At 42.8% G+C, this 25,331-nt stretch overlaps 1 protein-coding gene across 1 annotated transcript in view; it reads right to left on the bottom strand.

The window, feature by feature from the left end:
• LOC309553201 (intercellular adhesion molecule 1-like) overlaps positions 1–25,331 on the bottom strand; it is a 78,719-nt gene that overhangs the window by 21,586 nt on the left and 31,802 nt on the right. Inside the window, exons 2-5 of the mRNA XM_082254147.1 lie at positions 23,867–24,115; positions 20,937–21,251; positions 8,972–9,241; positions 2,626–2,898 (exon numbers count right to left, since the gene is read on the bottom strand). Coding sequence (XP_082110273.1) covers positions 2,626–2,898; positions 8,972–9,241; positions 20,937–21,251; positions 23,867–24,115 — 1,107 coding nt within the window. The remainder of the gene's footprint in view (positions 1–2,625; positions 2,899–8,971; positions 9,242–20,936; positions 21,252–23,866; positions 24,116–25,331) is intronic.

The following is a 25,331-nucleotide window of genomic DNA, read 5'->3' as shown; positions in this document are numbered from 1 at the left end:
GTGCTATTGGCACCACAGCACACTACAATGCATTGTGTGCATTGGGGTGCTTTGCATATTTTTCATGCATTATTATACAGTCTGTTGCAGCCTATTCATTTTAAATGGGCTGCCTAACGCAGTGTTGTGGCAGCACGCCTCAATGTATCAAATGTCCAATGTGGTGCAGTGCAATGTGGCTTTGACAGGATGTTTATAATAATCTACAGTGCATAGAAGTCTGCCCAAGGTTCCACATTCTGTGCAGAAGCTACTGCAAGCAGAATAATTAAACTTTAGAATTGCGCACTTCAAGGCCTCTTGCGCACTGCAGCTTGAAAAAGCTCAGGACAGCTTCCTTTTTTAACGATGAAAAAGTAGATGCTCAAACAGGAGTATTGTGTGCAAGAGACCCAAGGGTCCAGAGCAATGCCCTAGCACTGGGGCCAGATGGGATCTTTATATATTTCCCAATTCTAAATGCAGCATACTGGAGAAACATCAAAGGTTTATATAGAACCATTATGTCTTTTAAAGTGCACTTGTCACCACCTACATCACAGGTGTCAAACACAAGGCCCGTGGGCCGAAAGCAGCCCCCCCAGGCCATTTCATGTGGCCCTTACACCTCTCCTGCAGCTGCGGCACCCCCCTTGTCTCTGTAGTCGGCAGAAGAGAGGACAGAACTCCTTTGCCTTTGCCAGGTCCTGCACTCCTCTGTGCAGCTGCAAGAGGGTTCACCCCCTCTTCTTAGCAGTCTGCAGCAGAGAGGAAGGCAGAACTCCTCCTACAGATCCTGCACCTCTCTGTGCAGCCACAACACCACCTTGCCTCCACCTCTCCTGGTTTCAGCATTCAGCAGACTCTGGTAGATGACTCCAGCCCTCCTCTGGTACTCCTCAAGATCCTGCACTTCTTCCTAGATCCACCCGCATATTCTTTCTGGCAGCAGTACAAGGTAAGGGTGTGCTATGTGATGTAAGGAAGGGTGGGGGACTCTTGACATCTCATGTAAGGGGGGCGTGGAGTGCTCTGGACATCTAATCTTACAGATATAACCGCCCCTTTGAGGGCAACCATAATGCTGATGCGGCCCACGAGGAAATTGAGTTTGACACCCCCTGACCTACATCATGTGGACAAAGAGGATATCCTACACAAGTAACATTAATCTGGTTGGCAGAGATCAACAGCTCGGTAGAAAGTGGTTTAAATATAAACTTTAGTCATTTTTGGCTAATTTTATTTTTGCCTAAACCAATTCTTGATATCATTATCTTTATTAAGTCTAAAACAACTAATTTACAGGCAAAATAGGGTTTTCCTATGTTTCTGCATGCTGGACAAGCTAATAAGAGAGCACAGAACTAGATCTGTACTTATCGTTGCTGCTTAAGAGCCATATACGAAGAGGGGGGGGGGGGGGGCTGTGTTCCTTTGATTAAGGAGGAGAATGGCAGGATCACCCTGTATTACACACAAAGAAAGGTACACAAAAGGAACAGGATACTTTTTAACACAAGTACACGGTATAACATAGACATATCAAAAAATATGAAATGTTGGGGTAACATATTCTTTAACCACTTCTGGACCGTAAGGTTTTACCCCCTTAATGACCAGGCTATTTTTTTGCAATTCGACTCTGCATTATTTTAACTGACAATTGTGGGGTTGTGCGACGCTGTACCCAAATAAAATTCCTGTCCTTTTTTTTACCACAAACAGAGCTTTCTTTTGGTGGTATTTGATCACCTGTGTGATTTTTATTTTTTGCACTATAAACAAAAAAAGAGCGACAATTCTGAAAAAAAAAAAAAAAAAAAAGCAATATTTTTTACTTTCTGCTATTAAATATTCCCAATAAAAAAATGTAAAAGTCAAATTTTTTCATCATTTTAAACCAATTTGTATTCTGCATATTTTTGGTAAAAAAAATCCCAATAAGTGTATATTGATTGGTTTGCGCAAAAGTTATCGCGTCTAACAGCTAGGGGAAAGATTTATGTCATTTTTATTTATTTATTTATGTTTACTAGTAATGGCAGCAATCAGCGATTTTTAGCTGGACTGCGACATTGCGGCGGACAGATCGGACACCGAACTGACATTTTTGACACGTCTGGGGGTACCAGTGACATTACTACAGTAATCAGTGCTAAAAATGTGCACTGTAACTGTACCAATGACACTGGCAGGGAAGGGGTTAACACCAGGGGCGATCAAAAGGTTAAATGTGTCCCTAGGGGGTGTTTTCTAACTGTGTGGGTGGGGGGTATGCTCACTTGATGAACTCAGTGACTTGTGTTTGTAAATAAAAGGAACGCGGGATCCCTGTGTTCATTACTGACAGAACAGCGGCCTGTTGTGTTTACAAAGGCAGACCGCCGTCCTGTCTCCACGGGGAGCGATTGTGGGTGTCCATCGGACATCGTGGCCGCCGGACCTGCTGATTGGCTTCCCCTGTAGCCAATTGGCGCGTGCGTGCACCCCCACTAACGGTCCCGCAAAGTGACGTACCATGGACAGAGCCGACCTGCCGCTGTATGTAAGTACGACGGCTGGTCAGTGAGTGGTAAGAAACATTGATGAATATCGGTAGTGTTTGCTGAATTGCAAAACCTGTTAATGTCACAAAAAACTTACAGTACACAGTGAGGGTCTCTTCTTTGGTAAGTAGCACTTTTTTATTGTCCCGAATGAAAATTTTACAGGTAAGAGTAAGATTTGGTTTTCTTCTTGTTATGGTGATATTTTCAGCCAGGTCTGGGGATTCCTCCTTCTTCACTTCTTCTCCATCCACACTTATGGACAGACCAAAGTTATCTGCATTACCCCGAATCAAAGTACAGTCAGCGGTCACCGTGTCACCCAGGTTTGCAACCTTACCTGACACTGTGAGGTTCACCATAGGAGGTTCTGCAAAAAAAAAAAAAATCAGTAAAGGTGTGGGTGAGGGCAGTACTAGGAGCTGAGATATCAATTTTCTAAATTTTAACATTGCAAGTCTCGTTTTTTTATCTTTACAAATTCCACCCAGATTACACACATTAATGCAAAATCATGTCCACATTTTTTCAAAAACCTAAAGGGAATATACAATCTTTTAACTAATGCATGTAAAACAGATCAACTTAATGTAGATTATATTATTCTTGGCTTAATATCTAAACCTCTTGCCAACCGCCTTACTTAGAAGTATGGTGGCAAAGGGGCCTCGCTGCACTGGATCAAGTATCTGATATGTAATCCAGCACTCCTGGCTAGGGGGCGTGTGCATGCGCGTCTGCTACTCCATGATTGGTCACAGCTCAAGTCAATCAGCAGGTGCCTGCCAAAAATTGACTGCTGGCACCCGCTGAAAGGCTCCAGGGCTATCTTTTACACATGGCAAAAGGGGCAGCTGCCCTCGGCCCAGTCATTGTTGTGGGGCCCAAAGCAGCTGAGCCTATGCTGCCCATAAACAGTTGATAATTAGAATTGGCTATCACTCAGGAGATGAGGGTGGAATTGAATGCTGGGGGCGTTGGTGATTGGTTAGGTGTAATGTCTGCAGCCTGGGCAGTGACTGGCAAGCTTGGTAATGTAAACCTTGTCAGAGAGCACCTGTCAATCCGGAGCACAGTCACACTGACCCCCCTCACCATCTCTGACAAGCCTGCAGACCATTGGCCCACTAAAGAACTTCTTCAGGGTTTGGGGTGGGTGTGCCTGGTGTTCGCCTAACATCCTCTGGACACTATCGAGGTGAGACCAACGGGGGTTGAAGGCAATGCAGGGGTCCGCGGAGGGAGGGGAAAGGGGTCCTGTATAATGATGGGGTAGTATGGGGGAGTGGGTCCTGTATAATAATGGGGGAGATGTGAGGGAGGGGGTCCTGTGTAATAATGGGGGTAGTATGGGGGAGTTGGTCCTGTATAATAATGGGGGAGATATGAGGGAGGGGGTCCTGTGTAATAATGGGGGCAGTATGGGGGAGTGGGTCCTGTATAATAATGGGGGAGATATGAGGGAGGGGGTCCTGTGTAATAATGGGGGTAGTATGGGGGAGTGCATCCTGTATAATAATGGGGGAGGTATGAGGGAGGGGGTCCTGTGTAATAATAGGGGTAGTATGGGGGAGTGGGTCCTGTATAATAATGGGGGAGATATGAGGGAGGGGGTCCTGTGTAATAATGGGGGCAGTATGGGGGAGTGGGTCCTGTGTAATAATGGGGGAGATATGAGGGAGGGGGTCCTGTGTAATAATGGGGGAGATATGAGGGAGGGGGTCCTGTGTAATAATGGGGGTAGTATGGGGGAGTGGGTCCTGTATAATAATGGGGGAGATATGCGGGAGGGGTCCTGTGTAATAATGGTGGTAGTATGGGGGAGTGGGTCCTGTATAATAATGGGGGAGATATGAGGGAGGGGGTCCTGTTTAATAATGGGGGTAGTATGGGGGAGCTGGTCTTGTATAATAATGGGGGAGGTATGAGGGAGGGGGTCCTGTGTAAATATGGGGGCAGTATGGGGGAGTGGGTCCTGTATAATAATGGGGGAGATATGAGGGAGGGGGTCCTGTGTAATAATGGGGGTAGTATGGGGGAATGGGTCCTGTATAAAAATGGGGGAGGTATGAGGGAGGGGGTCCTGTGTAATAATGGGGGCAGTATGGGGGAGTGGGTCGTGTATAATAATGGGGGAGGTATGAGGGTGGGGGTTCTGTGTAATGTGAGTGTAAAATTGCAAAGGGGAGGGGGCAAAAAAAAAAATTGACCCAGTTCCCATCAATACTAAAGACAGCCCTGATTGGCTCTGTCATTTAGGGAAAGGGAGCTCTGTGTTGCAAAGGACACAGAGCTCCAAATACTGACAGGCGATCTTGCTGTTGTTTTTATTAGACAAAAAAAAAAAACAGCAAGATCGCTTAGTAAAAGCCTCACATAATAAACATTTCACATAGTTAGGCACATATTTAACCCCTTGATCGCCCCTAGATGTTGACCCCTTCCCAGCCAGTGTCATTAGTACAGTGACAGTGTATAGTATTATCACTGATCACTGTATTACTGCTACTATTGCTGTCAGTGTCAGTCAGTCAGTGTATCCCCGAACCAGTGTCAGTTAGTATCAGATTGTCTGCCACACTATTGCAGTCCCACTATAAGTCCCACTAGTATATAATAAAAAATAAATACATTCCAGTATCTATAACAGAAACTATTATGTTCATGCAAACCGATAAATATACATTAATTGGTATTTATTTACTTTTACTTTTAAAAAAGAAAACTAAGGCAGCCACCACTAAGAATTGGTGAGCTGCAATATAATAAATGTTTGCTTTTAGGTTTAATGCCACTTTAAATCCTCATTTAGAGGGATAGGAATAAGCATTAACTTATTCCACTGTTCCCCCTTGCCGTGAGACTAGTCCCCCCGTAGCTGCTAAGGACGGGTTAGCCTTTGATATTTTACATTTTTGATTTAGGGTTTAAAGTAATACTAAGGCGATACATTTTTGCTTTAAAAAAAAAAATGTGTTACTTCCCTGCTCTGTGCAATGGTCACAGATTGGTGGGGATTGGGCAAAAGAGGGTCAGGATGCTGTCAGTCCAGTGGGAACCCGCTCTGCTCACCTTGCTGTAAACCGTGAGTGCACCCGGCTGGTCAGTCTTCCCACCAGGTTTGTTGTGAACTGTTGCTGCATTCAATAAACGTTTTATATTGCACTTCACTGTGTGAATTATTGCCTCCGCACCATTCTGCACCCCACCTACAGGGAGAAAAAGGTACTGAAGTGTTTTTATACTTTTGTAGCACTGCCCCCGTAGGGACTGCTGGATACTGACTCTGCGGGCTCCCCTGGTTACCAGCACACGGCTATAAGTGAAGTTCCTAAATCTCTCCTTACTCCTGTTGGCTCTTACCAAGAATATACAGTCTAGTGGTGTTGGTTTTTTGTTGTTTAATGGTAATTGAGATAGGAGAAGGGAATAGCGGGATACTCCAATTTAATTATTTACAATATCTGAGGACTTCTGTCTTCACAATTCTGCTTGTAGGTATGGAACACCCAGGCTGTTAATTCATCCTACCACTTTAGATGAATGGGGTTCAGTCTCTTTTATTTACTCTCTCTTACAAGACGACTTGATGAATAATATCTTATCTTCAGGACACTCTCACTAGCATCCTCTTTCTGCTGACATCCATCCACTGACTATCCTATGACCAGGGGTGGCCCCCCTCAGGTCAGGCCCCTTGACAGGAGTTCCTGTACTCTCAATACTGCAGAAACAGGACCTCCAGTGTCTCCCCTCTCAGTCAGCTTCCCTGCACCTCTGGGTTCAGCTCCTATCGACTACTCCTCTGGCCCTCAGAACGACCTCCTGAGACCACATTGCACCTCTACAGAGGAGGCAGCCACCCCCTTCCTCCGGGACTCCACTCTCCAATGAAAGACCCCTCAGCACATGTGCTCCTGGCTTTTATACAGTATCCCAACATGCACTGAGGTGACATGCCTTCTGCCAATCAGGACTATATCAAAAGCTTAAGCACCCATTCGTCAGGTTTCCTCCCACTGTCCAACATGCCTCCCTATTGGACCAGCATGAAACATTCTCTAGACTGAATGAATTGCATACTGAGCACAATGAGCAGACCTCACTAACAGATCCTGCTCCCTGATAGGCAGAGAACAATATAGATTTACCTGCAGCCCCTCTGGAAGCAGACAGAGCCCAAAACTATACTCTCTCACTAGCGCCTACCTAGGAGGGTGCTACACTTTAATTCATACAATGCATTAAGGTTAAAAAAAAAACCTTTTTGACTTTAGAATCACTTTTACCCAGTTCTGGACCAGAAGGATTTGCCCCCTTAATGACCAGGCCATTTTTTGCGATTCGGCACTGCATTATTTTAACGGAAAATTGCGCGGTCGTGGGACGCTCTACCCAAATAAAATGATGATGTCCTTTTTTCCCCACAAATAGAGCTTTCTTTTGGTGGTACTTGATTACCTGTGCGATTTTTTATTTTTTGCGCTATAAACAAAAAAAGACCGACAATTCTGAAGAAAAAAAAAATAATATTTTTCACATTCTGCTATATAACATTACCAAAAAAAAATAAAAAAATTAAATATCTAATTTTTTCATCCTTTTAGGCCAATTTGCTTTTTGCTAAATATTTTTGGTAAAAAAAAAAATCGCAATAGGCGTATTTTGTCATTGCGTCTACAAACTAGGGGAAAGATTTATGTCATTTTTATTTATTTTTAATTTTTTTTACTAGCAATGGCGGCGATCAGCGATTTTTAGTGGGACTGCGACATTGTGGCGGACAGATAGGACCCCTAACTGACATTTTTGACACTTTTGGAAGGATCACAAGCGCTCTGTGATCATTTCAGAGAGAAGAAATGTTTTTATTTTAATTGTGTATGTATTCTTCTACCTGCATATTACTTAAAACCTGATTTTGGGTGGTGGAAAAAAAATGACCCTCTCCAACCACACTGCGCCCCACTGTACTGCAAGCATTAAAGGGGTTTTAACCACTTAAGGACCGCCCGCTGCATATATACAGTGGCAGGCAGCCCCTCCTGCGTGAACCGACGTATGGCTACGTCGGTCGCGCGCCTGGTGCTGGGCGAGTGTGTAAATACAGCTGACCGTCCTTCTCTCTCAGCGGGGGGGGGGGGCAATCGCGGCCGCCGGCCCCATGCATCGGCATCCCCGCTGCCGAGTTGGGGCGCGAGTGCGCCACCGGCAGCGCGCGCTCACCCCCCCCCCAAGACGAGGTGCGCTGACGACGTACCCATATGTTGGTTCGTGCAGGAAGGGCTGCCTGCCGCTGTATATATATATATATATATATATATATAATATATATATGCAGCGGGTGGTTCTTAAGTGGTTAAAACCACTTTAATCACTTAACGACCAGCCACGTAGACCTACGTCGGCTGACTTTAAGTGGTTGTACCGGGGGGTGATGCTAGAGGCATCACCCCGGTACCTTTTCTAGAGCCGGCGGTCGGCTTTCCAGCGGTAACGACCGATGTGGCTTGGGAGCCACTTGATCGTTGCCCCAGCGAGCGGGAGGGGAACCCCCGCTGCCATACGCCGGCTGGATGGTGTCTCGATCAAAGCCAGATGTGGGTTCGATCGGGTCCCCGAAGACGTAACCCGGAGGCGGCGTCCATGACGTCACATCCGGGTTACTCGGCTGCTAAAGGTGCCTGGATTTAAAAAGTGAATGTTTTAAAAAAATGCATTTTTCGGAGTTTAGAATACATGGAAGTGTAGTGGAGGGGTCTGGGGTCTTTTAGACCATCGATCCCTCCATAAAGACCACCTGTCACTGCCTATTGCTGTCACAGGGGATGTCTACATTGCTTGTGACTGCAATAAAAGTGATCAGATTATTTTTTTTTTTTTAAAACCTGTGCTAAAATGAAAAAAAAAATCAAATTAATAGGAAAAAAAAATATTTAAACTGCCCCCCGTCGCCGTGAGCTCGTGCACGAAATAAAACGTATACGGAAGTTGCGCCGCAAATTAAATCTCTGTTCAAACTACACATGTGAGGTATCGCCACGATCCTCGGAGTGAGAGCAATAATTAACAAAAAAGTGCTACTCTCTAACTCTAAACTGGTAACTGTTAACATTTTATATTTCATATATATATAATGTTTGGGGGTTCTAAGTATTTTTCTAGCAAAAAATACTGATTTTAACTTGTGAACAAAATGTGTCAAAAATGGGCTTGGGGCTACAGTGGTTAATGCTTGCAGTACAGTGGGGCGCAGTGTGGTTGGAGAGGGTCATTTTTTTCCACCAGGTTCAATCAGGTTTTAAGTAATATGCAGGTAGAAGAATACATACACAATTCAAATACAAAACATTTTTTTTAAAAGGAAAACCAAAGTGGAAAAGCATGATAATGTGTATTTTACAGTGACAATATATATACTATAGTGAGGAATGTATACTTACCATAAATATATATGCGCTTATCGCTCTGCTTGGAGACACTGAACACCTGAGATTCACAGATCAAAGTATGCCGAGCCGCTGTCAGGTCACTGGTATTCAGACTGAATGGAACAGACACTTTCCCAGTGGCATTGATGTTAGGAAAACCATCAACAGACAACACTGTAGTGATATTTTCTGGAGGGAAGGCATCGGGGACCTCACAGCTGATTGTAGTCACTGTCCCTTTTTCCACCCACTCCTTGGCTGTAATCCGGGGATCCGGCAGAGCTGTCATCAGAAATAACACATAAATAAATGACTGATGCCGGTAACATAAAATGGGCTTAACCAATAATGTAGATAAAAGAGGAAGGCGAATGTGCAAAGAGCAGCAACCTACAGCAACCAACACTCATATCATTCATAATAAGAAATGAATATAGTAAGGACCTTTGGTCACACTGTTAGAGCAGATAACATTTCAATCCCAGAGCGTAAAACCCCCCAAACTACACTTCAAAAGACTGGAAAAACATCCTCTGTACTGCAATAAGAAAAATGATGTTGAATTCAACCTTGGTGCCTTGTTGAAGAGTCAAACTGCCTGTGGATGGTGCCAAGTCAGCAGGTGACCATACTGTCTGGACAGACTGGGTCTAAGGAGGTAAGTCAATGCATAAAGAGGCATTTTAAACAGAACACATACCTGAGGTTTGCTTCTCTAGTGCCAACTAGACATGTGTAGTTCGCTTCGTTCCGAATTGAAATTCAGACTAAAGCCCCTTTTACACGAGGAATCCAATCAGATCCGCCTGTCAGTTTTTTTGCCCCATCCCTATGGGGCAGAGGATGTCAGCGGTGGCATGTCCGCTGACACCCGCTGCCATCCGCATCGGATCCTGTCTGTGAAATCCGGACGGATGGAAACCCTATTTTCCATCCGTCCAGGGGATCAGATTGGATGGGATCGGATGAGAGCGAACAGGCGGTCCGCTCTCATCCGATTCCCCCATAGAGATGCATGGGGCTCTGACATCTCCCTCTCCGCATACAGAGCGAAGAGGGAGATGTCACCTTCCTGCTCAGCGGGGATCTGTGTTTACGATCTTCTGCTGAGCAGCACAGCCCTAATTCTCCATTTTTGGAAATTCAGATGTATCCAAATTTTCGAATTATAATAGTACCAAATTTAAACAGATTCAAAAAATAACCCAAAACAAAAAAAAAATTTAGACGAAATTGCAATTAGAATAGATTGGAATGGTTTTCGAATCAATTTAGAATAGTTTTTCAAATAGTTTTCAAATTCAAATTTGAAAAGTTTTCGAATTCAAATAGTCTTTGATTTGTTTTCCAATTTCCAAAGAGAATAAAATAGAATAGAAAGTAAAGGAATAGAATAGAAAAAATGGAATAAAAAAGAATAGAATAAAATAGAAAGAATATAACCATCTTCTGAAATTCAAATTTCAAATAGAAAAATTTTGAACTCAAATACATAAGAAAAGAATAAAATATTAAAAAAAAAAGAATATAAAAGACTATAATAGAATAGCAAAGAATAGAATTGAAAAAAAAAATAGAATAGAAAGACTATAACAATTTCCCAAAATTCAAATAGAATCAGTTCGAATTTGAATATAATTGTAAAGATAGATTAGAATAGAATAGAAAATAACAGAATAGTATAGAAAAAACAATAGACTAGATTAGAATAGAATAGAACGAATATAACCATCTTCCGAAATTCGCATTTTTAATAGAATAAATTTTAATTTTAATAGAAAATAATAGAATAGAATAGAAAAGAATGGAATGAAATAGAATAGAAAATAATAGAATATAAAAGAATAGAACCAAATAGAATAAACAAATAGAAAAAGAAAGGAATTAAAAAAAAAACAATTGAAAAGAATAGAATAGAAAGAATATACCCATTTTCCAAAGTTCAAAAGAATCAATTCAAATTTGATTAGAATAGAAAATAATAGATTAGAATATGAAGATGGTTATATTCTTTCTATTCTATTCTATTTTATTCTGTTGTTTTTTTCTATACTATTCTGTTATTTTCTATTGTATGCTATTCTTTTCAATTCTATTCAAATTTGAATTGATTCTATTTGAATTTTGGGAAATGGTTATATTCTTTCTATTCTATTGTTTTTTTTTATATTCTATTCTGTTCTGTTCTTTTATTTTCTATTCTATTTTGTTCTGTTTTACACCACTTCTTCCTGCCCACACTGCAAATATTTGACTCTTTGGGTTAGTCAAATACCTGTTTTCCCCATCGGAAGCTGTAGTTCCTCCCGTAGGTTCATACAACTGTACCAGCAACAAGAATGCCACATACCAAGATGCAAAAAAATATTCTTCCTTTATTAAAATAGCCAGCAGAAATACATTCTATCCTGATATGTTTTGCACTAGGCACAGGGCTTTCATTCATGCTGTGCCTAGTATGAAACATGTCAGAATAGAACTTATTCCTACTGCCTATTTTTCTAACCACAGCGCCCATGTCCAGATCTGGAATGTGCTGTGTCCCAGGGACAGAGCAGATCACAGGATCGCGGCACTGTGTGGCCCCAAGGCCGAGCAAAGTGCATGATCTGATTGTATGTATGGGTACGTCCAATTAAAACGGCGAAGCTCCCACCCAGCTGATTATGTGCATTGCAGTGCCCGGTGGGAGCTTGTACAGGGATGTACATCCCGTCAGAACAAGCGCATTACACAGCCTCAGGGCCACAGAACATCACATATTGGGACATGGACACTGTGATTGGCCAATCGCAGCCATCATACAGTGTAAACAGAGACACATGTCTCTGTGTCAGCTCTCCCCGCTAAGCTTAGTGAGAGCTCAATGCGGGGGTGGGGGAGATGATTTTAGTGCTCAGGTAGACACAGATTAGTCAGTGCAGCCATCCCACAAAGTACACAAAGCACCATCTGTCCCTGTATGAGTATCTGAATAACATCTGTACCAATGTCACATCAACATATGTACCAGTGCACAAAACATCTGTCACAGCGTACTAGTGTTACATCAACATCTGTACTAGTGCACAAACATCTGTCATGGTGTACTAGTGCCACATCAACATCTGTACCAGTGCAAAAACATTTGTCACAGTGTACTAGTGTAACATCAAAATCTATACCAGTGCACATAACTTCTTTCACAATGTACTAGTGTCACATCAACTTCTGTACCAGTGCAAAAACATCTGTCACAGTTTACTAGTGTCGCATCAACTTCTGTACCAGTGCAAAAAACATCTGTCACAGTGTACTAGTGACACATCAACTTCTGTACCAGTGCAAAAACATCTGTCACAGTGTACTAGAGTCACATCAACTTCTGTACCAGTGCAAAAACATCTGTCACTGTGTATTAGTGTCACATCAACTTCTGTACCAGTGCAAAAACATCTGTCACAGTGTACTAATGTCACATCAAAATCTGTACCAGTGCACAAAACTTCTTTCACAATGTACTAGTGTCACATCAAAATCTGTACCAGTGCAAAAACATCTGTCACAGTGTACTAGTGTCACATCAACATCTGTACCAGTGCAAAAACATCTGTCACAGTGTACTAGTGTCACATCAAAATCTGTACCAGTGCACAAAACTTCATTCACAATGTACTAGTGTCACATCAACTTCTGTACCAGGGCTCAAAACATCTGTCACAGTGTACTAGTGTCACACCAAAATCTGTGCCAGTGCACAAAACTTATTCCAACGGGTGGCCATACCTTCAGAGTGCATGCGCCGATGACGTCATCGGCTGCATGCACTGTAAATATCTCCTAAACGGTGCATGTTTAGGAGATATTTATAGCACCAATAGGTAAGCCTTAATATAGGCTTACCTATAGGTAAATGTCAACAAAGTGGGTTTACAACCACTTTAAGATTTGTGTGTTTGGAGGGTGATGGCCTATAAGACTATAAATTTTGCTAAATTTGGCTTATTTTTTTATAAAGTTTTTCCATAGTAGTATACTGTGGTTAGTCCTCCTTACACAACTCTGGAGGGGCTGAAGACTGTAATGGGGGGTTTGAGGACTGTAATGGGGGCTTGAGGACTGTAATGGGGGGGCTTGAGGACTGTAATGGGGGCTTGAGGACTGTAATGAGGGGGTTGAGGACTGTAATGAGGGGGGGCTAAGGACAATAATGTGGGGGGCTGAGGACAGTAATGTGGAGGGGGGGGGCTGAGGATAGTAATGTGGGGGAACTGAATACTGTATTGGGGGGCTGAGGACAATAATGTGGGGGAGCTAAGTACTGTATTTGGTGGGCTGAGTACTGTGATGGGGGGGGGGGGGGCTGAATACTGTAATGGGGCCAGAGGACAGTAATGTGGGGGAGCTAAATACTGTATTGGGGGGCTGAGGACATTAATGTTGGGGAGCTGAGTACTGTATTTGGTGGGCTGAGTACTGTGATGGGGGGGCTGAGGATAGGGAGTTGGATACTGTAATAAGAGGCTGAGTATTGTAATGGAGGAGGCTGAGGACTGTAATCGGGGGCTGAGGACAGTAATTTAGGGGAGCTAAATACTGTATTGGGGGGCTTGAGATTGTAATGGGGGCTGTGGACTGTAATGGGGGGCTGAGGAGAGTGTGGGGGATATGAGTACTGTAATGAGGGGGCTAAGAAGGGTGTTTATGTCAAGGGGGTATGAGAACACAAGGGGGGATCTTGAAGGGAAGGGAACTGTGATGTGCAGTGGACACTGTGGAACTGATGTAAGGATATGATTGTGATATGGGGCTCAGTTCAGATCTGTGCATGCGCATTTGCTTGCGCATGTCACAGGTAGGTCAGCCCATTCATTTTAATGGTCTGCATTACCCATGAGAAATGCAAGGAAACAAGTCCCTGGCCCTTATTTTAAATTGCGCAGCACCAAGCTGCATGGTGCTGCAGGAACAATGCAGTTTGGAGCACGCATGTGCTGAAGTGTGGCGTGTTCCTCTGCAAGCTGGAAACGTGCAATTTCACCTGCGTTCCCCAGCTGCAGAGATGGAAACGCCTAGGAGAGGGTTCTGTAAGGTAAAGGATCTGAATCAATACACAAACATGTGATTCAGACTGCCGCTGGAAGAAGATTTTACAAAGAGGACCTCCGTGAATTTTAATTCAGTACCCCTGTTATAGAACCTACACGTATCATTACCTGTTTTTCTCAGACCCACACTCAAGTGGAAATAATTTTATCATGTCATTGGCACCAATTAAAAGATGACCCAATAGTGGACAAATATATTGGGGAGAGATCTCAAGTAACCTATCGTCGGGCAAAATCGTTACGTGACCATTTAATTCATAGTAAATGGCTATGAGTTAAGTGGTCACGTAACGATTTTATAACAGTGTATTTGGGTACTGCAAAAATGTTGCCTCTTTTGCTGCGTTAACTCTGTTACACACAGTGACAACAGTTACTGGCCAATTTTTTGTAGAACTGGTGTGATAGACCAGTGGCCCACCAATACCACATATTGAGGTGGGGTGTTATCTAAGAGTATACTTTTATAAGTGTATTTGTTTCCTGCAAAAATATTGCCTCTTTTGCTGCGTTAACTCTGCTACACACAGTGCCAAACTTACTGGCCAATTTTTTGTATAACTGGTGTGATAAACCAGTGGCCCCCAATACCACAGATTGAAGTGGGGTGTTATCTAAGAGTATACTTTTATAACAGTGTATTTTAGTCCTGCAAAAATTTGGCCTCTTTTGCTGCGTTAACTGTGCTACACACAGTGACAACAGTTACTGGCCAATTTTTTGTAGAACTGGTGTGATAGACCAGTGGCCCCCCAATACCACAGATTGAAGCGGGGTGTTATATACCTTCTTCCACATATACTGTGCTTCTCTAGAGACTTTTGTCACAGGGGAATTTAAAAAATTACAGGCAGAGGAAGAGGCAGGCCCTTATGCAGGGGTGGTAGGGGTAGGGCAGGAGCAGTAGGCCAGAGCCAAAGTGGGAAGTTGGAGAAGGTGCGTTCGATTACGTCAAAGGACGCACCAGACTTGGTTGAGTGGCTCACTCAGCCTTCCTCTTCTGCACCCTCTTCACTCTCTGCTGTGTACACCCCCAAAGACACCACCACCAACACCCCCACCACCATATACTCTCCGCTTGAGTCACTGGAATTATTTTCCAATCCATCACAAGACATTTGCGATGCGCAGCCATTCTTGGCATTGGATCAGGAAGAGGAGGTAGCAACAGCCACCACTCAGCAGTCTGACGACAGTACCCAGATCAGCCCAAGGAGGTTGTTCCCCGCTGTTGCTGCCTACTTCGAGATCCCAAATGTCAGTGGTGGGGAAGGTGACGTCGATGATGACGTGTCTATGGACGTCATGTGGGGAGCTTGGGTTTTTTCACCTCGCCAGTGGCTGCTCATGAGCGACGCATGAAGAACTTCTGCGGCCATTCGATGAGATCATCAAACTGGTCAGTCACAGCCAGGGCGCCATCGGTGACATCGTACCTTACGCCTTCTTTCTGGAGCGTGCATTGCGTCGTGTCATTGATCAAGCTGTCGAGGAGCAGGAAGATGAGGAAATAGAAATGTTGGATGAAATCCCAAGGGGTGCTACTCCATCTGAGACAAGTCAACAACAGGAGTCTGAAGAGGAGTCAGAGGAGGATGGTGTCGGGGAAAATGAGGAGGAGCAAGAAGAGCATGCTTTAAACCTTTCTGGGATCCCTGGTGTTGTCCGTGGATGGGGGGAGGAGAACGAGGACAACGTTATCCTGGATGATGAGCAGGAGCCAGGCCACTACACCGATTCCAGTTTAGTGCGAATGGGGGCCTTCATGCTCCTGTGTTTTAAGGGGGACCCCCGTATAACAAGCATAGGGCAAGGACCAGTACTGGGTGGCAACGTACTTAGATCCCCAGTACAAACAAAAAACGGCGGAAATGTTGCCACCATCACAGAGTGCGGTCAGAATGCAGCACTTCCAGGCCTTGCTTCGAGAAATGCTGCATTCTGCTTTTGCGTGCGCTGGCAGAGAAATTTCCACTCACAGAGAAACAGTTGCGGGTAGCAATCCAACAGCGCCTGCAAGAAGAGGGTGGTTTGAAGATGTGTTGTTCACTTCAGATATGAGATCATTCTTTCAGCCGAACCAGCGACAGCTGTACTCCGGATCCAGCCTAGACCGACAGGTGTCCAACTACATTGGGCTAACGGCCGATGTGGACGCTCTGAGGAGTGAAGGACCCCTGGACTACTGGGTGGCCAGAGCTTTCACAATTTGCAATGGAACTGTTGGCTTGCCCCCCGTCCAGTGTCCTGTCCGAAAGGACGTTCAGCGCAGCAGGGGGGGATCGTGACCGATAAGCGCACTCGCCTAGCTCATGACAGTGTTGACTACCTCACATTTATAAAAATGAATGAGGCATGGATCTCAGAGGAATTCAACACATGTGACCAATAGACCATGTTCGATTAAAATTCCCCATGACAGAGCACAAATATCCGCCAGCCATCCACCCACAACAATTCATGGTCCTTGTCTTCGGTAAATACAGCGGCATAAAAGGCATTTCATGTCCTTAGAATGCCTAATTTTTGGGGCCTTTTATGGCTGACAATTATTTTTCCTGTCAATGCCTAATGTACCTCCAGCCACAGAATACAACATTCTTAGCTGTCAGGTGAACGCATGTGGGATAATTTTTGGGGCCTGTAATGGCCGACACTTACTTCTGTATCCTGTGAATGAATAATGTACCTTAAGCCAGAGAATACAACGTTCTTAGCTGTCAGGTAAACGCATGTGGGCTAATTTTTGGGGCCTGTAATAGCCGGGCGACACTTACTTCTGTATCCTGTGAATGCCTAATGTACCTTCAGCTACCGAATACAACGTTCTTAGCTGTCAGGTAAACGCATTTGGGCTAATTTTTGGGGCCTGTAATGGCCAGGCCACACTTACTTCTGCATCCTGTGAATGCCTAATGTACCTTCAGCCACAGAATACAACGTTCTTAGGTGTCAGGTAAACGCATGTGGGCTAATTTTTGGGGCCTGTAATGGCCAGGCGACACTTACTTTTATAAATGGGAAAAGAAAGGTGCGCTGATTGAGTGAAAGGCTGCTACCAGAATAAAGGAAAATTATGTGTTTAAATGTGATGGTGCGCTTTTCAATATAAAATGAATATATTCAACCTATATATCCAAAACACAATTTACATAGATATAAATGTGAAATTATAAAGCCAATAGTAATTTTTAAATAAATTCCAATAATCTTTGAACAAAAATATATAAAATGTTCGACCGTGAATGAGTGAAAAAATTCACACATGAAGATTATAATAGTCCTTCAAAGTATTGTGATATCAATAAAGACAAGTGATATGGTGAAGAAGAGTCCAATAACAAATCAATACAGTGATGAGTAATTGAGTGATCCCTCCACCTGGTGAAATGCCTCCTTACCCGACGGAAAAAAGGTAAGTGCCTGATAAAAGATTCCTGTGATGGTGATTTATATGTATCCTAGTATACACCTGCAAACGTGCGCGGTCCCCCCGGTGATAAAAGCTTATGAAGCCTCTTACCAGATGACAAAGAAAAGACAGCCTCTCGGTTGGCAGAAAAAAACTGCGGGCACATTTCCTGTCTCCTTATGTTAAGATGGATGGCTCACACGGTATCCCATATAACAAAGAAAAGACAGCCTCTCGGTCACCAGATAGAAACTGCGGGCACTTTTCCTGTCTCTTTATGTTAACATGGATGGCTCCCACGATATTCCAACAAGGTGCATTTTTTATATTTTTGTTCACAGATTATTGGAATTTATTTATAAATCACTATTGGCTTTATAATTTCACATTTACATCTATGTAAATTGTGTTTAGGATATAGAGGTTGAATATATTCATTTTATATTGAAAAAACTTTTGAGAAAGTTTGCAGCTAACGTTCGCGAAACGCCCCGGCCGATGTTCGTCCATTACAAGATATTTATTTTTATTATTTTTGCAGCCTAGGTGTCATCTACTGTTTACCTACAAGATGGCGTTAGGTTTGCTCGGTTTAAAAATCCCTATTCCCTCAGTGATCGCAAGATGGCAGCATATTGGAGTGCTGTCTATATTCGCATTAAAGAGGTTGTAAACCTCAGACATTTTTATTTTTTTTTAAAACGAACACCTGAAAGACAAACACATAATGAGCTAGTATGCATCGCATACTAGCTCATTATGAAATAATTACCTTAGAACGAAGCCCTGCAGTGCCACCCGCTCACCTCTCTCACGGGTGACATGTTCGGTTGCCCTTCTTCCGGGTTTGCGGCATCCAGCCATCTGATTGGCTGGAGCCACGATGACGTCACTCCCGCGCATGCGCACGGGAGCCGACGGTCACTGCATGGGGCTCTGAAGGCCGTTCCTTCAGAGCGCATGCGCCAGTGATGTCACTGGCTGCATGCAAAGTAAATATCTCCTAAACGGTACATGTTTAGGAGATATTTACAGTACCTATAGGTAAACCTTATCATAGGCTTACCTATAGGTACAAGTTGCAGAGGAGGGTTTACTTCCTCTTTAAGGTATGGGCCCTAATATATAGGCATGTGGCGGGACATGGGGGTATATTGATGTGTCCCTTTGCCTCTCCCTGCCCCTTCCCTTGGATGCCACTCCCATTGGCGCTGGTGGGATATATAGTGCTGTGATGCGTCCCGCCATTATCACGCATTAACCATAGCATATTCCACTCCGTCCATCCTCCAGTGTTGGATTACGCTGGAGATGGCAACGGCGGGCAGGGAGGAGGGACCAAGAGGGTTTTGGCGCCAGTTCACCACAATATAAACGGACTGAAATAGTAAGGTAATTTACAGGCTACCGAGGATGTTTTTTGTGGTGATTCAGATGAGCAAGGGACTACAGGAGGATTTAGAGGTATTGTGTTTTGTTGTTCCTGCCTCTTAAAAACACAGACATGTAGAAGTATATGTATACGTCTGATAGCATTATAGAATACTGATGGAAACAGCTTATTTCTGTTGTTGTTTTTGTTCAATGAGATATACATCCATCCTTAATGTAGTGGCTTTCCTCTGTGACCATCTCGGCATCCTTTCTTTATTGACCCTTCTTTGGGGCTAGGTATGTCTATTCATACAGGCATGGTCTATTAATATGGATGCCACTGTGTTATAACTGATAACAGGAGTGATAAATAGGGCGTCTTTTCTTTTTCTTTTTACTAGTACTATTGTAAAAATACGTAAGTGGGGGCAGAGCCATTTGTTCCTTCCTCCCCCCACCTTGTTTGGGCACCTCTGGATGGTCCTCTCCCCCTCCTGTTTGCTGGGAGGTGTTCTGGTTCACCTAGCCCCTGACGTCTTGGTCTAACTTGGGATCTAACCAGAGAGAGATGAGTACCTGTGTTTCTTTCTGAATTGCAATATATTTCACAAATGTGAGTTGATTTAAACATACCTTTAATGGAAGTTATTGATGATGTAACTGATAAGATGTAATATGTTTTATAATAAACTATTTTCTTTTTCATTTTTTTCTCAGTAATTCACCTGCACCCCCAAATACCCCTGAAGAAGCCAACAAAGGCGAAACCCATTGGGATGAGTCTCGCCTTCTCCACATATCTGGGTTCCCTGTTATACAATGTTTCAGGGGTGCCTTTTTAGGTTACAATATGGATGTGCAATACCATTTATTGTTTTTAGGGGAACTGGTATTCCCCATATCTAGACTTTTTAACTAATAATGATTGTATATGAATAAAGTATTTTTTCTTTTACCATTGTACTGTATGTGTATCTATAATTATACTGAAAGGGAGTTCAACACTCCTAAAGTCCCATCTGGTTACTTTTTGTTTATTTCTATCATATTATTATTACATTATATTATTATTATACAATATACAGCATATTATATATTGTGTTTGTGTGCATTAAAATTAATTAAAGTGTATTTTTGAGTTAATGTGTAAAATTGCATTTGAAAAACCACTGTGCAAATACCGTGTGACATAAAAAATTGCAAAACTCACCATTTTATTTTCTAGGGCCTCTTCTAAAAATATAGGGGGGGGGGGCAGTTCTAATTAATTTTCTCACAAAAATACAGATTTTCACTTGTAAAAAAAAAGTGTCAGAAGAAGGTCTGATCTTAAAGCGGAAGTAAAGTCTTATTTTTGAATTGTACCTACAGGTAAGCCTATAACAAGGCCAAAGCCTGCAAGCCCGGAAGATATCAGCTGTCTCAGCAGTGTGTGGGTGACGCTGGAGGGCTTCGTTCTAATGCAAGTATTTCATAATAAGCTAGTATACGGTGCATACCAGCTCATTATGCCTTTGTCTTACAGGTTTCCCCACCCCCCCCCCCCTGCTTCAAAGTGGATAATGCCTGAAGGTGCTCCCTCAGCTGCTTCCCAGGCCATCGGGCTAACCGTGACATCACTTCTGGGATGTGATGCCTAGACGTTGGCGACGCTGTTGTAGAAGTGATGTCACTGTTAGCCTGACGGCGAGACTTTGCGTTCCACAGGACTGGAAAGCAGCGGAGGCTACTGAGGCAGTCCCAACCATCGGAAAAACACCAACACCACCATCGGGTACCTCAGGATGGTGATGCTGAGAACCCTTCACTTAGCGCTATGTGTCCTATATATACTTGCCTTTGTGAGTAATATCTTAACTTTGATCTAAATAAAATCTCCTGTACGCTGCACTTAGAAGGCGCTTGTGTGTTTTTTCTTTATATAAATTAGATAAAACTGTGTTTTTAAAAATCTCTTTAAAGTGCTTGAGGAGTTTTTTTTTTTGTTTAAAATTGTGCTTTATTAACATTTTCATGATTGAAAAAGCAGCCATTTATAAGCAGAGCAACGAGATTTCAGAGAACCATTACAGAGTGTGTACAGTATATAGATGATGTGACTTACCATATGTCCTGACAGTGACAGGAGATGACTGCACAGTTGTATTGGGGACGTTTGTAAGACTTAATGTGACTTGGCAGGCAAAGTCCTGCAGGTTGTCACTACGTACTGCAGTGAACCTAAATTTCTCCGTAAAAGTTTGTGGGCCTTCAGCGGTGTTCTCTTTATATGGTTTCCTAAATATTGTTTCTCCTCCTCTGGTCACTGATAAAATGACATATTGGACAGGAGCCACATTATACACTGAACACATGACTTCATGTTCTTTGTCCTCCTCCAGTTCCTTCTTCAGGTCTATGTCCAATTGCGATGGTAGAACTGTAATTACACAAAATTCAAGTCACTTCACTGTGCTAATACATAGAGACATTATTACCTAATGTGAAATGTTAACTGAAAATTGAAAGTGGTTCTAAAGCCTACACATTTTGTCCCTAAATGCATTCCTTGCCCCTCACCCCCTTTACACTTACCTGAGTCCTCGCTCGATCCAGCGCTGTGGCCCGTCTTTAGCGGCTCTCTCCTCTCACTTCCTGGTCTCACAGGCTTTTCTGAGGCAGGAGAAGCTATTGGCTACCGCTGCTGTAAGTCAAATTCCGTGACAAGGGTGGGGCTGAGCCAAGCCAAGCCACGTTGACTGTGTCTATGGACACAGGTTGCAGGGCTCAGGATTGAGCCTGCAGAAGTGCCCCAATAGCAAGCAGCTTGATATGGGGGTGCTCACAAAAGAGGAGGAGCCAAGAGCATTGGCAGAGAGGGGCCAAGAAGAGGAGGTTAAGGTAAGTATATACATATATATATATATATATATATATATATTTATTTATTTAAATAGAACTTTACAACCATGTAGAGAAAGGAACGGTAGTTATGGGACTTTAAATGAGGTAAGTCATTAATAGATATCAAAGTAATATGGAATATTGGAAAAATAAATAGTTTATTAGATATTTCATAGTGGGCACAGATATACACAAATCAAGAACTAGACATGGAGTATACAAATTCATATACAGTAAATATATTTTTCACACTAATAAATAAATAAATAATTCATCAATAAATTATATACATGAACTACATGTGGTCAGTCTCCAAATGGTATGTCTTTATACAGTATCTAATAGGCTCTACGCGTTTCGTGGCTCTCCGTTCACTCATCAGGAGCTAATTAAAAATTGAATCTGTAGATGTAGACTAATATTAGAATACAAAAATTTCAAATGCATGTTGGGAATACAAAAAATTGCTCCAATACAAATATAAGATTAAGCTACTTACTATGGTATCCCAAACACTCTGGGAGAAAGCGAAGCTACCCTAACAGCGACTGTTGGCCGGGAATTGGCCGAGGTCAAAACAGAGGGAGGAAGAGGTGGAGGGGTAACTGGAATGGCCCCAAAAAGGGGGCAAACAGGGACATCACATAGATATGCAGAAATTGTTCACACATCGTAACCAAAGATTCTGAAAAAATGTTTTAGAAAAAAATATTTTTACTCTTTAATAGTCATAATTAATATGTGATTATATATGAAGATGTATAATCAAGTGAAAGAAAAGATGTGGTCATATGTGTTCAGCCAAACAAGAGGGTATACCACAAGCTCTATTGAGGGAAAAAGGACATCAATTTTATTTAATTACACGACCGCAAAATTGTCCATAAAGTACCGTAGTGTCGAATCGCAAAATGTGGCCTGGTCATTAAGAGGAAAATTTTCCGGTCAAGAAGTGGTTAACTAGGACACAACAATAATTAAACTTTTTTTTTTTTTTTAATGGACTGAGGGGTGTTGTCTGAGTCCCCCATTTCCCTCACTTTCTGTCACAATGACCACCAGGACATACAATATAGATAAAATGTTGATGGGACAATGACATGGTTACAAAGCCAATTCCCCTTCAATTAAATAGAGAAGGAAAATAAATCATAGGGAAACAATAAAAGGAAAAGAAGCAAAGGAACTTGAGCCACCAGCTATCAGCTACATCTGTGGTCCATATCTATCCTCGCAAACTGAATCGATCAGCTTCTGAACCTCCGGTCACTCTATGGAGCTGCTATGTCAGCCCTCCCTAATGCTGGGGGTAGGGGGGGGCCCTATATACACACTATATTGTCAAAAGTATAGGGACGCCTGCCTTTACACGCACATGAACTTTATCGGCATCCCAGTCTTAGTCTGTAGGGTTCATTATTGAGTTGGCCCACTCTTTGAAGGCTGTCCACAAGCTTTAGGAGTGTGTCTATGGGAATGCTTGTCCATTCTTCCAGAAGCTCATTTGTGAGGTCAGGCACTGATGTTGGATGAAAAGGCCTGGCTCGCAGTCTGCTCTCTAATTCATCCCAAAGGTGTTCTATTGGGTTCAGGTCAGGACTCCGTGCAGGCCAGTCCAGTTCCTTCACCCCAAACCCACTCATCTATGTCTTTATGGACCTTGCTTTGTGCATTGCTCCAGATCATTTAGTGGAGGGGGTATTTTTGTGTGGGGTTGTTTTTCAGGGGTTGGGCTTGGCCCCTTAGTTCCAGTGAAGGGAACTTATAAGGCGTCAGCATGCCAAGACATTTTGGACAATTTCATGCTCCTAACTTTGTAGGAACAGTTTGGGGATGGCCCCTTCCTGTTCCAACATGACTGTGTACCAGTGTACAAAGCAAGGTCCATAAAGACATGGAAAAGTGAGTTTGGGGTGGAGGAACTTTGCTAATTTCGGATGTTATGACTATCTGAAATACTGTGGGATTTAAAATGATTTTCAATTGAGAGGAATATATTTTCTTTTTCAAAAAATGTTTACATGTGAATGAATAAACCATATTATTTTGCAAACTAAATTTTGGCATACGTGTTGAAACTTTTTTCCTATATTTGAACTGAAGTAGCATGTTGATTACATGATAACATCTATAAGAATAAGAAGAACATACCATAAGGTATCACTCTGGCCATGTCTATGTCATCATCAGTTGCCAGACATTGTATAGGTGAGTCTGCCCACTCATGAACTATAACTTCAACCCATGAGAAGGTGTCAGTCGTGTCGGTAGATACTCGTAGTTTAGTCAGTCTGGTTTCCCAAGAAAGATTTGTACAGTTGCTGGTGCAATTCAGGACAGCTGCTTCTCCAAATAATACAAAATCTTTCTCCTTTTCGATATGCACTGTACAGGAGTTCTCTGAAAAAGAAGAAAACATAGAAAAGGATGAAATGGAACATAACAAAGCCTGGAGCTAAGTGCAACTTGAAAGAGGGCCAGCATGACTGGGGCAGGCAGTAGAGGCGGAGTAATTAGTGGTGTAAAATGGAAAGAGGTAGTTAACTTACCTGATTGGAGGGGGAGTCCTGTAGGGGGTAGAGGGGAGGAGGATCTTGTTGGAGCTTCTTAGAGTCAGGAATGTGTCTCCTGCCTGCCCTCCCTTGTTTGTTTTGGTCTGTGGGTGTTTCCTAGCCATTTTTCTTGTACTATGGGGGGGGGGGGGATTAAGTAGTGGGGGTTATTGTTTTAGGTAAGTTTGTTCCATGGCTGTTCAATTTCTGGGTTCATTTATTCAAAGTCATAGCAGCGGGCGTGGGGGGGCTGGGGGGGGGGCGGTATTTTGGATAATTGAAGGTGGTGCTTGATAAAATACTGGAGAAATAGGGGGTTGGGCTCATCTGGAGGTTTGGGAGTCCCTTCCTAATAATAATATGGTAACATCGGGGGCTTTAAGTTGGATGTATCTTGTAGCAAGTGTGTGTTATTGTCCCTGAGCCAGTGTAAGTTGCGGCTGGGGGCCTTTCATGGGGTGACAGATAAAACCAGTTGGTCAAAAGTAAATAGGCCTTCAAAGACCTTTAGACCTGGTAGGATTAAGCTGAGGTTTTTGTTTACTGGTTATGCATTGACTGTATTATATGCATTACAAAGGTTTATGTGGATTTTTGTATTTTAATTGTTTGTAATAAAAGGCTGCTATTGCCATTTGGCTCCAAGCAATATGTGTTGTCTGGTCAATTTTTGGAGGGGAAGGAGGGGGGTCAAGTGTTTATTTTATAGGTAGCCTGACCCTCGGCATTCTGCACACCTCTCAGTCATGTAATATTATCCTACAATGTTATCATAACCTGACCACCCAGCTCTTCTTTACTACTACTTCTCAATCTCAGTTATCACACTTCCTTTCCACATACAGCTACCCCTCACTGCCCATAGTGTAATTACTCTTGGGAGGGTCTGACTGGTTCACTTAGCATTAAAATGTATGTAACCCCTAAATCTATTGTTCAGTATATTATCAACCAGCTGCTGCACTTGTGGGGCTCTAATGAGGAAAGCTGCAAGGTCTGCATCCCCTGGGATGTGATATCCCTTTGAGAGTAATGAAATTAAATTTTTGTTGCAGAGGATTCTC

Source organism: Pelophylax lessonae (genome assembly GCF_965119305.1).
Source record: "Pelophylax lessonae genome assembly, chromosome: 4".
Taxonomy (NCBI): domain Eukaryota; kingdom Metazoa; phylum Chordata; class Amphibia; order Anura; family Ranidae; genus Pelophylax; species Pelophylax lessonae.
The sequence above is the reverse complement of the archived record's forward strand: the minus strand, read 5'-3'. Positions and strand labels throughout refer to the sequence as shown.